The sequence below is a fragment of the Echinops telfairi genome, unplaced genomic scaffold, assembly GCF_000313985.2.
Source record: "Echinops telfairi isolate 266 unplaced genomic scaffold, ASM31398v2 ScPeMD7_5;HRSCAF=22, whole genome shotgun sequence".
NCBI lineage: Eukaryota > Metazoa > Chordata > Mammalia > Afrosoricida > Tenrecidae > Echinops > Echinops telfairi.
This window is the reverse complement of record NW_022103901.1, coordinates 14,188,668-14,205,403: the sequence shown is the minus strand read 5'-3', so window position 1 is coordinate 14,205,403 and position 16,736 is coordinate 14,188,668. Positions and strand designations below refer to the sequence as shown.

At 58.2% G+C, this 16,736-nt stretch overlaps 1 protein-coding gene across 1 annotated transcript; it reads right to left on the bottom strand.

Moving 5' to 3' along the window:
• Positions 1-2,658: 2,658 nt before the first annotated feature.
• Positions 2,659-15,589, bottom strand: RCC1L (RCC1 like). Its single transcript, XM_013005547.2, has 10 exons — positions 15,394-15,589; positions 14,868-14,996; positions 14,296-14,362; positions 13,101-13,152; positions 12,310-12,394; positions 9,891-10,072; positions 9,041-9,128; positions 8,268-8,441; positions 6,113-6,198; positions 2,659-3,576 (listed from the first exon to the last, which is right to left on the bottom strand). The coding sequence occupies exons 1-10, from the start codon at positions 15,446-15,448 to the stop codon at positions 3,499-3,501; spliced, it is 996 nt and encodes a 331-aa protein (XP_012861001.1). The 5' UTR covers positions 15,449-15,589; the 3' UTR covers positions 2,659-3,498.
• Positions 15,590-16,736: the final 1,147 nt, after the last annotated feature.

The window sequence follows — 16,736 nt, the reverse complement described above, 5'->3', positions numbered from 1 at the left end:
CAGGCCCCTTTGATCTGTCACCAAGCCCCCAGGGACCCTTGCCCCTGGGGGCCCCCATGCTGACTCTCGTTGTTGAAATACAGACCCGCCCTCAAGACTCAAGTACTGTATGCGGGAGAAAGGAGAAGGGAAAAATGAATGTTCCCCAGACAGTATATTTTGTACGTTGTAAAGTGCTCATTAAAAACGAAAAAAGAAACAAATGAAGCTGGCTGGTAGCTGTGTGGATTTGTGCTGGACCCTTTCCACGGCAGGGGCTGGGTGGTAGGGGAAGGTGGGAGGTGGCAGAGCAGCCAAAGTTCCCAACCAACACCCAGAAGCAGAAGCGGGCCTGTCTCTGGGCTGACCTGGTGTTGGCACGACGATGGGCGTGTGTCGGGAGGTTCAGGAGCAGTCCGGCTGTACAATTCTGGCTTGGGGTGGGGGTGGGGTCCAGAAGTCCTGGCAAAGACCAGGGGTCATGGGTGGAGGCTGGCTGTTGGTGGGAAGCCTCAGTTCCTCCCTCAGTGAGTCTTCCCATTGGACCCTTGATGGATGTCTTCCCAGGATGGTGCCCGCTTCCTCCAGGGCAGGGGATTTGAGGACCCCAAACACAAGCCGAGATGGTGTGTACCTCAGCCTCACAGGCCACCCTCTCCAGCAGGCTCTGCCATGGGCACCTGTCTGCTCGATAGACTAGGAAGAGCTGCAAGGGGGCCCAAGGTCACCGGAGCCACCTTGGAGATGGGCGACTGACTACACCCATCAGTCTTCCCCCCCAAAAAAAACTGACAGAGACCTTGGGGGTCAGATGACGGGTGTGGGGACTGGCTTCCCAGCCATGGGCCCTCTTCCCTGCTGTGGGCATTATGTCCCCAGGAAGGGTAACTGAGGGGAAGAGTTGGCACCATGCCCAGCATCCCTCCACCCAGGGGGGCATTAAGCTGCCCAGTACCTAAAATGGGCAGTCAGTTCTGAGGCCTCTCAACCCACTGCTGCTTGGCCCTTGGACGTCTCCGTGAGGGGCAGGTACGAGCCAGGCTCACAGGGCCAAAGACCTGGGTTGCCCTTTGCTCTGGCCACTGTCTCCCCCCACAGGAGAGGCCCCGGAAGTGACCGTACACCTGGAGTCATCTCACCGTGACCTTGAACCCAACAATGCTCTGGCTGCTGGGGAGGTGTCCGTTCACCCCCTCGGTCCTCCAGCTGTTGCACTGGAGCCAGGACGTCTGTGGGCACCGAATGGTGCCCTGAGACAACCCCAAGCCATTGCAAAGGCCTCCAACCCTTGACTTCCCTCCCACACTGCACACTCACGGTCACTGGGCTGTGCTGGGGCCCCTGCACCTGGGCTACTCATCATCGGAGCTATCGCCATGGCAACGGGCTGTTCTGGGATTGCAGAGCCAGGTAGACCATGGGGCGGTGGGGGGACCTGAGGGCTCACTTGACGGCCCCAAAGAAATGGTGGGTGTGTGTGTATTTTCCCAGGTGAGGGTCCCTGCTGCTGCCATGACAGTGCCCCAGCCTCCTCAGTGGTCATTATTCTGCCTCAAGCTGTAGCCTTCCCGACACCCCAGGCCCCTGCCGGAGGCCTCCGGGGCCACAATGCTGCTCCCTGCTCCTGGCTCATCTCTTCATCCGGAGGCTAAGCTCCAGGAGGCTGGATTTCTGCCACCGCCAAGTGGGTGAAGGGCCAAGCGTGGTAGCACGTGCAGCTCCCGTGAGACCAGCTGTGTGGGAGCTGAGCTGTGGGTTGGAGTCTTGTCCGAGTGTTAGAATGGGGCTGGCAGAGTTTGCTGCCGCAGGGGTGCTTGCCTGGGCTGCAAATACCCCCATGAAGATCCAGCAGAGCAGAGTGGGGGCAAAGGGAGGAAAACTTCTCAGCCAGAAGCAAACCCCTTGAGTGATTGAGGAACTGCTGGGGCCTGAGGGTTCAGGCCCCTTCCTCTTAGGAGACATCACGGTCATTTGGCATGATGAGCCACAAGGTCAAGGTTCAGCATCCTACTTTGGAGAGAAGCGACTGGCCTTGGGAAGCTGGTGAGGGGCTCCCTAAAGTGTAACGGCTGCTCCCCTCACCCAGAGAAGGGGGATGACAGTCAGACGTGGGAACGATGAGCCCGAGACCTGAAGCACTAGATGGTGCCCAGCTCCCACCACCACCCACTATGAAAGGGGCGGAAGAAACCAGGTGGGACAAAGCAAAAGTCCTAGAAAAGACCAGCTTACAGGTTGGCTAGAGACTGGGGCACTCTGGAGACTGTGGCCCCTAATCCCCCTCCAGGTCTGGACTTGAACTCACACGGGGACTGTTTTTGGAGAAACAACAGACCAGTGGACAAGGCGCACAGTAACACTAGGGAGACACCTCCTTGTCAGAATAACTCACCATAGGCAATGACAGGGGTGGCGTTTCCCAAGGCCGAGGTCCAGGAGGCCGGGAGGGGGAGGGAGGGAGGGAGGAGGGATGGAAGCGGGAAGAGCAAGGGTGCCAGCCAGCAATCGATGACGAGACGCACGGCAGACTGCTGGACAGGAAACAGTTCACTCGACTCAGAACAGGTCTTTCTGAGAAGGCTCTGCTGCTGGCTTCGATTTGCCTCTGTATCGAAAGCCTTTTTGAAAAGTTAATCTGCAAACGATCAACTAAAATTGAAAAAGACCACTTCTTAAAAATAAAAAGGCAGAGAATGGATTTTATTCCAACAAGTGATTTTTAAAAGATGTTTTTCAGGAGAAAGACATGTCACATTATTAAATCAAATGCTTTTTACAACTTCTGAACCAGCCAGCCAAGTTTCTTAGGGATGCATTCACAGCCTCGCCCCACAGGAATCTGGCCGGGACTTCCTTCCATCGGGGGCTTCTCAGCATTTCCAGGCCGGCAGTAAGGATGGTCACAGGGCTCATGAGTGAGAGCCTGGGGGTCCAAGCTCTTGGCTCCATGGGCAGCCTGTCCAGGGCAGCACGGGCAGCTTGCTGTGTGCCCCCTCAGCCAGCTGGCTGGGCGCAGCCGTCCAGGACTGGTGCGGGAGCGGCGTGGGCATGGAGGGGCACTCGGGCTGGCCTGGCCGCCTCAGCTCAGCTGGACTTGCCCCAGGCGATGCACAGCCTCCTCCATACAAGCCAGGTCACACGGGGTGGGGGTGGGGGTGGGGGGCACAGTGACCTCCTGAGGATGCAGCTGTCAGCCACTGCCAACGACCAAGCTCTGGGTGTGCTGTGGGCAGGCAGGTTCCCAGGCTCATGACACTGGGGAGTCGGCACGTGTGGTAGACTGCCCCCTCCATCCCTAGCCAGGCTGAGCCTCACCCCACCCCTCGGATGCTCACTCCCAATGGCTGCCCGTCTCCTTAGTGAGGAAGGAGGCCACGTCACCCAGACCAGACTGGTACCCTGTCCCTGCTACGTGTCACAAAAGGTCCTGACTTAGCAACCCCTACCAGAGCCCCTGCTGGCTGGCACAAAGCCACTCTTGAGGCCGAGTGGCTGTGTGTGGCAGGAGAGGAAGGCAATTCAGATGAAGGACTTGGCCAGAGTCACCATGTGGTCCACGCCGCAGGCCACATCCACAGGTTCCCCGGGCATCGTCACCTGAAACAGGGTCACGCCCAGTGAGGTAGGGATGGCCCCCCAGGAGGCCAGTGGGCAGAGCCTAGCTCTGCCCTACAAGAAATCACGTAGGCCCTCTGAGCCCCAAGGCGAGCCTCCAGCCAGCATTCAGAGGGCTGCTCTGGGCAGGAGCATGGCCTGTCCTCCGCCCACCCCCACCCCCAGTCGTCCCCTCTGGACAAGCCATCACCCATCAGGGCAAACAGGTGAACAGTGCCCGTGCTGACGGGCTCGAGTGGAGGTGGATGCGTTGGGCTGTGTGCTGTGACAATGGCTCCCTCAGTTTGGAGGTGCAGGGTCCTGGTTTCATGGGACATCCAGTTAATCGAACCAACCGCCATGTCTAGTGCTTCTGTCTACCTGCTCGCCCACTGCAGGAAGCCAGCAGCCTTCACAGCAAACTGAGGCACAAGTGGGCTGTGTCTGCCTGGGCTACAGAGAGGGGAAGGGTCAGGAAGGATCAGGGCAGGAGGAGGATGTGGCGTGTGTGGCCAGTGGCCTCCTTTGCCGTGAGACCGGAAGGCAGGATGGGGCCTGGCTGAGCATTCTGATCAGATTCATACAGGAATCCTGATCAAAGTGGGGGAAGTGCAGAACAGAATTTAAAATTCTTAGGGACTCAGATTTCCTGGAGCCGTGGAGGCTGGATAAACCCCTGAAACTCAAGACCAACCCCCTGAAGTCTTCTGTGGGCTTAGCTGGTAACGATGGCTGCCTTCAGCACGATGCTCTCTGAGACCCAACAGAGGGTCAAAGGGGCGGTGCATGTTCCTGGAAGTGGGACCGCTGGCCGTGAGGCTGGTTACACCATCTGAGGAGGGTGAGTGACGCCACCAAATGGTCATGGAGACACCGTTGAGATGGTGCCTGTTTTGCTGTGCTTGTTAACAGTAGCAGCAAAATAAATGACAATGTACAAAAAAATAGCCTCTCGTTCTGCAGCCGCGCCTGGTCAACAGACACCCCCACAGTCCAGGGAGCCCGGCTCCAAGACTTCCACCCCGCAGGACAAGGGAGAAGGGGGCCTTTGTTCCTGCTCATTGCTCTTACTGAATAAATCATAAAACCCACACCGTGACAACCAACCCGGCAGTCGGGGAGGACACAACAGAAGGTATAAAGCACCTTTTGTCCCCGTGTGCAGTGTGGTGAGATTTCCTCCACGACCTTTCTAGCCAAAGTCTCGGGAGAAGCCTGCCTCCTGTATGGCAGCATCAACCCTGTGGCAGGGATCTGAGAGCCAACGACTTCATAGCTGCCATCACCTGGCTGAGCAGAACTGGGCAAATGTGAGGGGCTTCTGGCCCACCAGGGGGATGGACAGCTTACTAAAAAGTAGAACCCACGGGGAGGACGACCCCACTGTGGGGACCAGCCAGCTTTGCCATCTGCCAGTGTAACATGCACCGTTTCAGAGGCGGGAAGGGGGGGCGAAGTCACTGCCATCATATGGGTGCGTCCTTAGGACCCAAGATGCCACGCTGAACCCCCTCGATCCAGGAGTCAGCGTGGCCCACACACGGCAGACGGTGAATGACGGAAGGGGCAGGGGAGGGGTGGCAGAGAACCCAGGGCAGGAGGCAGAGTGGGGGGCTTGCGCCCTCCCTGCCCTGTCCAAACAAGCATCTTCAGCAAACCAAGGAGAGGTCACTAAGCAAACTCGGGCTACTGCCCCGCAGCCCCAGAGCAGCAAGTCACTGCTGTTGTGGTGACCACACCGGCCCGACACCTAGCAACCTACTCGGGCCACTGGCCAGCCATGGCCCTGCAACAGGAGTGTGGACCGCTCACTACGGCCACCAGCTGCCCCTCAGCACCTCTCACGCGACCCAGGGTACTCTGCGCGGAGAGCCCACAGTGGAGGCAGGACAGACCAAAGCGACCAGCAGGCCAAGGGCCTGCGGGGAGGCTGGGGTGGTGCTGGGGCAGACTGGCCCCAGTGAGCAGGCTCGCCCAGCCTCTGGACCGAGGTTAGCGAAGGCTGCCCTCTCGTCACGGTTCCAAGGCGTTTCTGTTCTACACCGAGTGGCAGTGGCAGCGGTGCTGCCAAGGGAAGCAGTTCCTAAGCCAGGAAGGATCACAGGGAGCTGGCGCGGCTCTTAAAAAGTTTGAGCACGCCATCGGGGCCATCTCTCCCCATGATGACCAGCTCCTAAAGCCAGCGCCCGCCAGCTGAGAGTCAGGCGGCCGCCTCCCCAGTGGCTGCACCCGGCACCAGGCACCCCCTTGGCACTGAGCCCAGCCAAGGCCTCCGAGGCAGGTGAGCCCAAGTCAGAGGGTCCCCAAGGGGGCACCCCCAGAGGCCTTAGGAGTGAGTGAGCTGCCTGGCGCCTACGCCCACGCCTCTGGGTGCTGCACCGGTGAATTGCCACGTGACCCCTAGCTCTTCTCGGGCGGCACTGGGCTTCCCCAGCCTGGCGTCTCCTAGCCTGGGCGGTGGGCTGTTCCCCCTGCTCCCACCCCGCAGCCCGAGACCGGAGTGCTGCTCCCACCCATGGCCTGTCCCGGGCAGCCTTACCCTCCACGGGAAGTACTGGTCCTCCAGGCGGCCGATACCCAGGCACCCCCGGACGTTCTTTCCCCACACAAACAGCCCTCCTTTGTCTGCAGAGAGAGAGAGAGAGAGAGGAAGGGCTGCAAGAGCAGGCTTTCCAGTACCGTCTGTCCTGGCAGGTCTGACAACATCAAGGCTTGCTCCTCGAGGGGGGTTGAGTGCATCCCTCACCTGCCCTCAGCTCCTAACAAGCACCCCCACCTCCACCCCACTGAGCAGCCCCAGACCCTGGCTGAGCCCCAGGCATTCTACTTCAGCAAAAAGGTCCGCCGAGCTCAGGCTCCCCTTTCTGGGGAGCACATGTCAAGTGGCACAGGGGGGCAGGGTAACTCGGTGTGCTGGGTGCTGGGGACAGGATGTGAGCAGCAGACAGGGCACCTGTCCTCTCGGGGCTCCATTGAGCCAATGAGCTGGCAGTAAACAGGAGAGCAAACCCAGGACTGCACCCCGACGGGAAGAGTGGGGCGCCCCTGAGCCCGGGCCTGGTCTGCTCTCTCAGGCCACTTCTACCTGGGCAGCCTACCCAGAGGTGGCCCTCTCACCTCCCGCGTCCCATGAAGGCTGGGGCAGAGACACCCGAGCTGAATGAAGCTGCTTTCTGGCCACTAACACAGCTTCTTACGCCGGCTGATCCTCCACTCAGATTCTAAGTGTTCCTACAGTCAGGATGCTGGCGGAAAGGCCTGGAGCACACCAACCAACTTCAATCCCCAGGCAGCCCTGGGCAACCACTGGTCACAGACACACCGAAGGCCTGAGCCGGGTTCCCACCCCCGCTGCCACCAAAGCAGCAGGGACTGGCACTTAAACGAGCCTGCCGGGTCCTGGGGTGTCTACACCTCACAGCAAACCCACTGCTGACTCACAGTGACCACACTGTGGGTTTCGGGGAACTGTCACTCTTTACAGGAGAACGGCCTCGTCTTTCTCCCAGGGAGAGACTGGTGGGTTTGAACTACTGACCTTCCGATTGGATAATTCACTATACTCCCAAGCCTCCCGAGGGGAACACAGGCCAAAATGGCCCGACAGGGCAGCACTGCACATTGGCAAAGAAGAAAGACCCTCCTCTCACAGCAGAGGAACCTGGCGGCACAGGGCTTGCAGCGACAACCAGAAGGGTGGCCATTCACACCCAGCCGCTGTTCTCTGGAGAGACGGGGTGGTGACGGTCTCAGGAGCCCTATGGGCAAGCTCTGCTCTGTCTTGGAAGGCTCCAGTGACTTAGAATCGACAGTGGAAGGAGACTTGAAGGCTTTATTTTCAGGGGTGTGGGGGTGGTGGTGGCGAATCTGATGGAATACTTTGATGGACTTTATAGATGGTCAACGCCTCACAACATTCTAGAAAAGAGATCTCGGCCACACACACCATCAGTTCACAATGACTCTTAGTGGCTCAAAGCAGCTTGGCAAAAGGCACAGGACCTTGTCCCAGGCCTAGCGGTGGACAGTCCCTGAGCTCGGTGCTAACTGCCGTGCCTGTTCCACTAACACAGGGAGAGCCATCAGCCTGGCCACAACCGTCCACACTGTCCCCAGGGGTGACAGCACTGTGCCCGGGACACCAAGGCAGCCCACACTGACTGCTGTGTCAAGATGTTCAAACACTAAACAGAACAACTATTTACCACAGGGCGTCACAAAGTATTAACTGCAGGGAAGCGGTTTAACTGACTGGCGGAGCCCAGAGAAGGCGGCTGGTGGATGCCTGCCTTTGTGGTTGGAGGCCTCTCAGCCTTCCCCTCGATCCCCCTCCCTGGGGGAGCCCAGGCCGGTCTCTTCACCCACAGCCGGCAGCAGGGAAGGCCAGGGAACAGGATGAGCGCCGCACATTCATTCCCTAATGGCCCACTGGGGACTTGCCAGAGCTCTGCTGGCATCCCCCAGCACCCCGACTGGCTCAGCGGCCCCCTTCTGCCTCCAGTGCCTGTCCACTGGGGAAACCACTTAACCAGGAGCAGAGCCACAAAAGCAAAGATGCCCAAACCCACACTCCAGGATGGACACAGACGGCTCGTGGCCTGCCCCCCAGAGTGGAGAGCTGAGAACTCCCCACGGTCTGGGGCGGAAGTGCAAGAAGCATCCCTCCCCCATGTCATCTGGGGGCTATCACTTACTGGTAAGCGCAGCAAAGTGGCTGAGGCCACACCGGACACGGGAAACCTGGACTTCCGGGTTACGCTCCGTCCAGCCAAAGAGGGTGGGTGGGATCATTTCGGGAAGTGCTGACTCCATGAGGTTGGGTCCTTTTCCCAGAATTCCATAGCCCCAGACAAACACATGGCCGTCTCCTACAGGGCCCAGAATGGCAGTCAGCCTGCCAGCCTACACACAGCCCATCCGTCCCCAAGAAGCCAAGAGCCCCACACGCACGCCACCGCCCCTGCGGGCTAAGCCATCTCGGGCCTTCCCACAGCGGGAGGCCAGCCAGGATGGGACCCCCGCCCACGTGGACACAGGAGGACCTCAGAAGGGCAAATGTCCCCATAACAGAAGACTATGCCAAGCCAGTGACGGCTGGGGCCAGTCTTGAAGCTCTTAGAGGTGAGTCGTAGGCCAGGAACTAGCCCGGCACTCATCAGGGGTGCTGGTGGTCCCCCCAGGGCTTTTCTCCCATCTGCCTGTCTTGGCCCCGCCTCCCAGGGGGGTTGGGCCAGGCGGAGGGCTGCTGGAGAAAGCCCAGGCTCTGTACGGTCTAGGCAGAACCCCAGGCTCTCTCTCCCAGGCAGGAGTCTCTTGCTCTCCCACAGTGAGTGAGTGAGTGCGCGAGCTCCAGCAGGCCGCCGACACCTCCCACGGCCACGTGCCCTTCCTCTGTGCTGTGGCCAAACGTCTGTGGATCGGACAAGGACCGCCTCTGTCCACCCACCAAAGGGGGAGAGGGTCTCACTGTTCAGGATGGCGCAGCCAGTCCCGCTGCACGCCGCCTGCTTCACCAGCCCCACGCCTGAGAAGGGCAGATGCCGAGGTACGTTCACCTGCGGGAGAGACCCATGAAGTGGGGGTGGGGCGGGGGACAGGGTGTGTTCTGAACCACGATCAATGCAGGTGTGTCCATGTTCATTCACTCCCACTGCCCACAAATCTTGACTGCCCACCAGGTGCCAACTACCCAACTAGGTGCTGGTGACGCCAGGGGGGGTGGGGGTGGGGATAGGGGATGAGAGCGCCAGTCCCTGTCCTCCTGGGGTGCTGGTCTCGTGGGGTGAGTGCCATGGTCTCAGAGTGCACAGCAGGGACTTGATCCAGCTCAGGGGTAGGCGCAGTCGAGGAAGGCGGAGGAGCTGGCTGGGCGAGGAGAGGACAGCATGCCCAGCCGAGCAGTGACAAGCAGGCTGGGCACTCCGAGAGGAACCCTGTGGTAGTGGCTGAGCGTGGGCAGCTAAGCCTGAAACCCTGTAGAACAGTGACCGTCTCAGACACACACAGGGGGGCTCCACCCTGTCCTCCACTCAATGACAGCGAGTCTGTGGCCTCAGTGAGCGTGAGCTCAACCGCCACGTGTTAAGGGCAAAGGCACATCCCTGCTCTAAACCAGAACCCGCTCCTTCAGGGATTAGGAAGGACAGCTTCGGAGCCTCTGGGGTCCCATGAGACTCCTGAGAACCCAGTGCTGTGAGCAGCATTCTGACGGCAACTGGAACTTCCCACATTGTTCCTTGGGGAAAAGCTTCTGAGAACTGCCATTGGCACTGCCCGTTCTAAGCATCCCCCTGAAGCACGCCGCAGGTCACCAGTACCTGTGTGGAATCCGTGATGGACGCCAGCTGCAGGTACTCGGAGTTCCCCCAGCCAAAGACGGCGCCCTCCGCAGACACGGCCAGACAGCAGTCCCCGTAGGTGGCTACCTGGACTATGTCCACCCCGGCAAGGTCCCCACCCAGCTTGGTGGGCACACTGCTGATGTTGTAGTGACCCAGACCTGGCAAAATGGAAATGTTTACTTATCATGTTTCTTTCAGCCAACACTTGTAGCCTGCGTACCAACTCACTTCCAAAAACCCATCTTGCCGCTCACGAATCGATTCTGGCCCAGTGGCCCTCCAAGACAGAGCAGAAGAGCCCCTGCAGGTTCCTGTGGTTGGAGCTCTTTACAGTTGCAGACAGCTGCACCTGCCTGCTGCAGAATGGCTCCGCTCTGGGGTTTGAACCGCCAACTTGCAATCAGCAGCCCACGGTGCCCAGCGCTGTTTTGTGAAGCACGTTAGAAATACCAACTCCGAAAGCCCCATCTGTTCCTCTGTGGGCACACACAGTAACTGGCCTACTTTTAAAACCTTTGGGGTCTTGCAGATCCGATGAGAACATGTTGTGAGAGAGGACGCCACCCCGTGAACCGCCCTGCCAGGCACGTGAGAAAAGGAAGTTCCTAACATTTTGTATCCACCTGTCACCCCACCAGGCACAGCCCCAGCTGCTCCCCACCGCACTTGGGCACGGAGTTGGAAGACACCAAGGGCTGGGTGCCTGGGCCGCAGTGGTTACATGCTGGGGTGCTAACGTTTGAAACCATTGGTCGCTCCAGGGGAGAAAGGCGGGGTGTTCACTTTGTAAGAGTTCCCGTCTCAAGAGACCACAGGGGCGGTTCTCCCGTCCTATTGGGCCGCCATGACTGCCATCAATCAGCTCGGTGGCACTGAGTCCCTGCTGCCCCGGGACAAGTGTCAGTATGGGCAATGCATGATGCGTAGTGCGGGCCACCCTCTGGGCAGAACACTGACCCTCAGACCCTGCTGTAAGCTGGGGTTCCTCAGAGGGTCAACGTGGTATCAGACTGGTGGTGCGCGCCCTTAGCAATGGGAGGAAAAATGCACCGACTAGACCTGGGCTTCCCACCAATCAAGCTCCATCCAATATGATCCCATACTCAAACACCGGAACACACATGCATTCAACAGGAGCAACAATCGGCCGTCAGCACCCAGTTTCTACTCTCTAGACTGGTGATGCTGCGGGTTAAGCTTGGGCAGTTAACCACCACAAGGTCAGTTCAAACCCACCAGCCGCTCTTTGGGAGGGAGTTGAGGCTGTCTGCCCCATATAGATGTATAGCCTCAGGTGAGTCAGAAAGGGGGTTTGTGGGTCCTCCCTGCCTCCTGGACTGTACTGGGGCAAACACTGTCCTTTGGCGCTCACCCAACTGCCTTCCTGTTCTGAGGGGCACGCTGCTCACACGGATTGTTGTTCGGTTTGCAGGCCTGTCATGTGTGGGGCTGAACGGAGATCTGACTGTGGGTTCGGATCCAGGTTCTGCCAGTATCCATCAGGCCAGTGAGTCTGGCTCTTTTAAACATGTGGGAGCAGGTTCCCCATTTCCCCCCACACTGCCCAGGATCCTCTATTGTGACCCCGTCACAGCGGTGCGCAGCAGTAGCCGGGCACCATCCAGCTCTTCTTGTCTCAGGCTGATGATAAGAGTCCATTCGTCCTACTTGTTTCCTTGGGATTTTCATTTCCTTCACTCTTCTTTGTTCCGGTCAAACATAACACTTATGTATCTTTTACAAATATTCGACATTAAGCCCGGAGCCCTTGAGTCGATTAGAGTGTAGCAATGTTATCAGACAGACTAGACTGCCTCAAAGGGTTTCTCAGGCTGTCCATTTCTTTCAGAAGCGCCCACCCCATCGTGTTCCCGTGGAGCAGCTGGTGCGTTTGAACCACCGACCCTGTGTGTAAGAAGCTGAGCACGGTAACTTCTGTGTCACCCACTCTCGTGTGCCAAGACAGACTGGTAAAGAACGTGGACGTGCTGCAGGCTCTGCAAGGCAGGAAGAGAAAGCTAAGACACAAAGAACAGCCACTGTGCAGTGTGGTCAAGGAAGAGGGTCCTGGTGGTCTAGTGGCGTAAGCACTGGGTTGCTAAAGGCAAAGTCGGCGGTTCAATCCCACCAGCTGCAGGATGCTGTCTGCTCCTGGTACAAAGTCCTGGGGCAGCTCTCCCCTGCCCTCCGTGAGTCAGAATCCCAGGTTCTGTCAGGGAGGCCTTCACTAGGGAGAGCAGCACCACACCGAGGCCCTGAGGCCGTGGGCTGCAGGGAACCCCAGGAAGTGGCCAGAACACCGAGAGTCAACTAGGAAAGGTGAGGTCCAGCATGGGAAAGCTCCAGAGCTCACAGGCCGAGACCCAACACCAGACCCATCAGGTGACAGTGTTACCTGTCTGCCCATCGGCACCCCAGCCGCAGGAGTAGACCTCTCCTTTCTCCGTCAGGAAGAGACTATGGTCCTGGCCACAGGCAACCTATCGGAGGGGAGAGGAAACACTTAGAACCCAGTGCCCCCCCCCCCTTAGGGACTTCCAAAGAACCAGTACTCCCCACCCAGACGGCCCCCACCTGCCTTGTCCTCGCATCACTGCAGCCCAGCCCACCCTGAAACTGCGCTTGCCAACGAGCCCGGTATCGTAGGGGCAGATCCAATAGCCCCTCCTTTTGCTCCCTTTGACAAGCCTAAACCTTTCTTGGCCCCATCCCTTAGTCAGTCTCTCTAGGGGCTTCCCATGGTGGTCACCAGCTCCTCCCCTGCCCTGTGCCCTCCAGGCTTAGAACCCTTCTCCAGGCTTCTGTCTTCTCTTTCTTCATGTCCTTGGCCACGTGCACAGACCCCCAAGGCTTTAGCTGTCACCTCTGCATGGCTCACAATACCCCCATGGCTCTACTAATCCATGCCACCTTTCCTAGCTGTCTACCAGAGCCAGGCGCCATGCTAGGTCCCCGGCACACAGAGCTATCCTTGAGAAACACAATCTCAGCGGAGTCAGCTGGCCTCTCCCCCTGGTCTTAGTCTACTTTGTGCTCCCCACGTCCAGCCTGAACTCTGGTAACTATTTTCACTATGACAATGAGCTCAGAAATTCCTCCCAGAAGGTTGCCCCACCCCCACCCCAGTGAGCAACTTTCCGAGACACCGGGGTCATTCTCGGGAGCAGCTCTCGGCCGGCTTCTCACCTGGACCACCTGCCCGTCAAAGTCCTGCAGTCGATGCACTCGGTGGCTCTCACTGGGGGAGAAGCAGAGGGCATGGTCACAGGCACCATGGTGTGACCCTGCCCCTCCCAGTCTGGCTCCTGTCCCCTTTCTATCCTTTGCCTTGTTCTCTCGGCATCAGAGTCACTGTGAAGACTCTCAAGGTCAAGAACCATCCAGAGTTAAACCCACACCAAACTCATCGCCATCCAGGTAGTCCCGACTCACATCGACTAGAACTGCCCGTAGGTTTCCGAGACTCTAACTCCTGATGGGGTAGAAAGGCTCACCTTTCTCCCAAGGACCAGCTGGTGGTTTTGAACTGCTGACCTTGCGGTTAGCAGCCCAACGCATAATCACTACGCCACCAGGGCTCCTTAGGCCTAAGAAACTAGCCAATGTAAGATATGAAAATAACCCTCTATAACTTATCAAGGGTTCATGAGGGAAGGAAGGAGGGGGAAAATGAGGAGCTGACATCAAGGGCTCGAGTAGAAAGAAAATGCTTTGGAAATGACAATGGCAGCATACGCAAATGTGCTCGACACACTGGATGAGCGTATGGATTGTGATGAGACGTAAGAGCCCCCAATGAAAGTATGTAATGAAAAAAAAATTATGCCAACAAGAAATCCGTACATGGATATTTATAGTGCCTTTATAAATAACCACAAAACTGGTAGTTACATATGTACCTCAACTGCTTAATAAATAAATAAACTACTAAAAAAATTAAAACAAAAACCCTTAAACCCACTGCCAGGTTCATCCCAACTCCGTGACCCTACAGACAGAGTGGGGTCTCCAGGCTGCAAGCCCTGCCTTGTTCCCTGTGGGCGGAAGCAGCCCACCCCTTGGCCCCCTGGCCCGCGGGGGCTCCTGGGACAAAACCCTGAGGTGAGGAGAGGAATGGAAAGACTGAAATGAAGGGGACTGAGAGGAGGAGGGCTGTCCTAAGTGAAGCGAGTTGATGAGAACCAGTCTTCCCTAAAGCCCAAGAACTCAAAGGCGGGTTGTGCACCAGAGCCAGCCCTCACCGCGCCCCCTCGCGTCCAGCTCAGGACTGGAGTGCGACATGACACAGACCCGATTCACGGCCTTCCTCTCTCAGCGCCCTGCCACTGAGCAGCCCCCCCGGGAGGGCTAGCCAAGCGAGCACAGTCCCCGGGACACTCACCGGTAGATCTCACCTGCAACCACCGCGCGGCCGCACTGCCCGTAGGAGTTGTTCCCCATGCTGAAGACTGACGGAGACAAGTGCTGTGAGAACCCCTCGGCAGTTTCCCGGGGCCCTGGGCAGCAGCCCCCAACCCCCATGTTGACTCTGCCCAGTCTCCAAGGCACAGGCATGGCCTGTTCCCTCTGCTCAGGGGCCAGCTCTGCCCCTTGGGAATTTCCCATTCCCAGGTTAGCACCTTGTCCTGTGTTCCTGCCCCGAGGTGCCCTCAATGCCAAAGCCCCTCTTAAAAGAAAGCCTGATGCCCACCTTCCCCTTGGCCGACAGTGCACACGTCGGGCTGGGCAAGGAAACTTCTAGACCGCACTCTGGCTGGCCTGCCCCTCGAGGGGGGCTGCCGGATTGGGCAGGAGCCTGGACGCTGGAAGCCCCGAACCAGAGGGGAAGAAGCCTCAGTACACAGGCCGCTCGCCCAGCTCAGGGGCCGCATGGCCAAGGGGGGCCGGTGGGGAGGCCTAATGAGATCCTGACTCAAACACCCCCACCCTCCCAACCTTGGCGAGGGCAGTCACCTCCTTCTCTGTCTGTCAGGACCAGGGAGTGCGCTCGGCCGCAGGAGACCTGCCGCACCTGCGTCTCCTGAGGGCTGTCCAGAGGTAGCGGGACGGGCGAAGGCTCCAGAACATACTCGTAGCCCCGGCCTGCAGACACACAACCGGCAGCCGTGTGAACGGTGTGTCGACAAACTGCTTCTGCCGTGGGGTTCCTCCTTCCAGAGAGCCACGGCTCCAGCCCTGTCGCTCACAGGAGGGGCAGGGGCTCGTGCGAAATGGCTCCAGACCGGGTCGGCCAACTCCACACTGGAAAATTCCCTAGGCTGTGACCCATGTGACTTCTTCAACATATACATGTCAAGAAAAGCAATTCAAAACTGCTTTAAAGCACTGAAGTGCAACCAACTGCAAGTGTCTGTTTCAAACCACAGGGCTTTGCCAATCTGTCGACTTTGCTGTTAGGTTTTAGTTTACGTGACCACGTCCTGGAAACGCAGCGATGAGAGCTTGCTCAGAGACAAGGCAGCGGGGTGAGCATACTTACTTTTATCTTTCCGGCTCTGGTGGAAGCCTAGCTGGGAATCCTTATTGAGTCCCATGCCCCAGACTTTGGTGATATCCTTGGTCTGAGAGGACAGCAGTGTGAATCCATAGCCGCAGGCAGCAGAAGAAATCTGTAAGCAGCCCCACACAGCACTGATTAATTCCGGAGCTCAGGCTTTTTCAGCCGATGACAAGTTACTTACCAAACCCAAGACCAAACCCAGAAAAACGTAGGGCCATGCGGTCAGTGCCGACTCACAGTGACAGGGCAGAACTACCCGCTGTGAGTCTCCTAGATTCTTCTCACCCTGTCTTGCTCCTGGGGAGCAGCTGGAGGTTTCTAACTGCTAGCCTTGCAGTTAGCAGCCCTGCAACCACTCCACCTGGGCTCCCGAAACGGCTGACCTCATCCACCCTTCATAATCGGGCTACGAAATGGGCATCCTTCCACCTGGGCTCACAATTATGTTCACAGGCTGCCTCCGTTTGAGTGTTGGCATCTTGGCAATCTCTCCCTTTGTAGTTGGGTGGGTAGAGAAATAAACTGTTTCCCCCTCTGTGAAGCAGCGTCAATCACACCAGTCCCCACTCTCTCTGATGGTTGTTAGGAAGACTAGATGAATTAAAAGAATTACTATCGCAGCTGTTGTCGGGGGGTCGTGGAGGGAGAAAATATTCCCGCGTGTATATAATAAAAGACTTATATTTTCAGGAATCAAGAACACTCACAACTCAAGAGAGGAGTCCTGGAGGTATCGTGGTATATGCTAGGCTGCTGACCGTAAGATCAGTAGTTCAAATCCACCAGCCGCTGTGCTGGAGAGGGACGGGCCTTCTACTCGGGTAAAGAGTTCTTGTCGGACACTCATAGGGCCAATTCTACCGTGTCCTTCAGGGTCACTATGACTCGACATGGACTCAAGGGCAGCGAACTTGGTGTTGAGATTCAATAGTAAGATGCCCAATTTGTCACCTGGAATTTAAAATGTTCTTCAATCTGTCACGATCGCCATTGGGGGGGTGGGGGTGGGGGGCTCACGATCGTTATTTTGTTGCCAGAGCCAAAAGGAACTCAAGTCGGCTTCTTTCTAGTCGCCCACAGAGGCCGACTCTCGGTGCCCATTTGTCACCTCCTGACCGCGGCTCCCTCACCTGCAGCCCTTCGAGCTGATCCCAGCTCACCCCAGGCTGCCTCCCTATGCCCGCGCCCGCCGGGGTCCGCCCGCAGCTCGGCCTGCTCCCCTTCCCCGCAGGGTCGGACGGTCCCGGGTGCCCGGCTGTGGGCCTCGGGCCTGTCCCTTGGCGTCTCTGAGCGCGTTGTCCGCGCCCCGAGCCCCTGCCCGC

What these genes read in the sequence shown, in the direction of transcription:
- RCC1L (XM_013005547.2), bottom strand. Translation starts at nt 15,448, where the DNA reads ATGGGACTCAATAAGGATTCCCAGCTAGGCTTCCACCAGAGCCGGAAA. An exon ending in GTTGCAGGTGAGATCTACCG is followed by an intron (nt 13,153 to 14,295) that starts GTGAGTGTCCCG and finishes CTTCTCCCCCAG; the next exon opens with TGAGAGCCACCGAGTGCATC. An exon ending in GGGTGCCGATGGGCAGACAG is followed by an intron (nt 10,073 to 12,309) that starts GTAACACTGTCA and finishes CCATTTTGCCAG; the next exon opens with GTCTGGGTCACTACAACATC.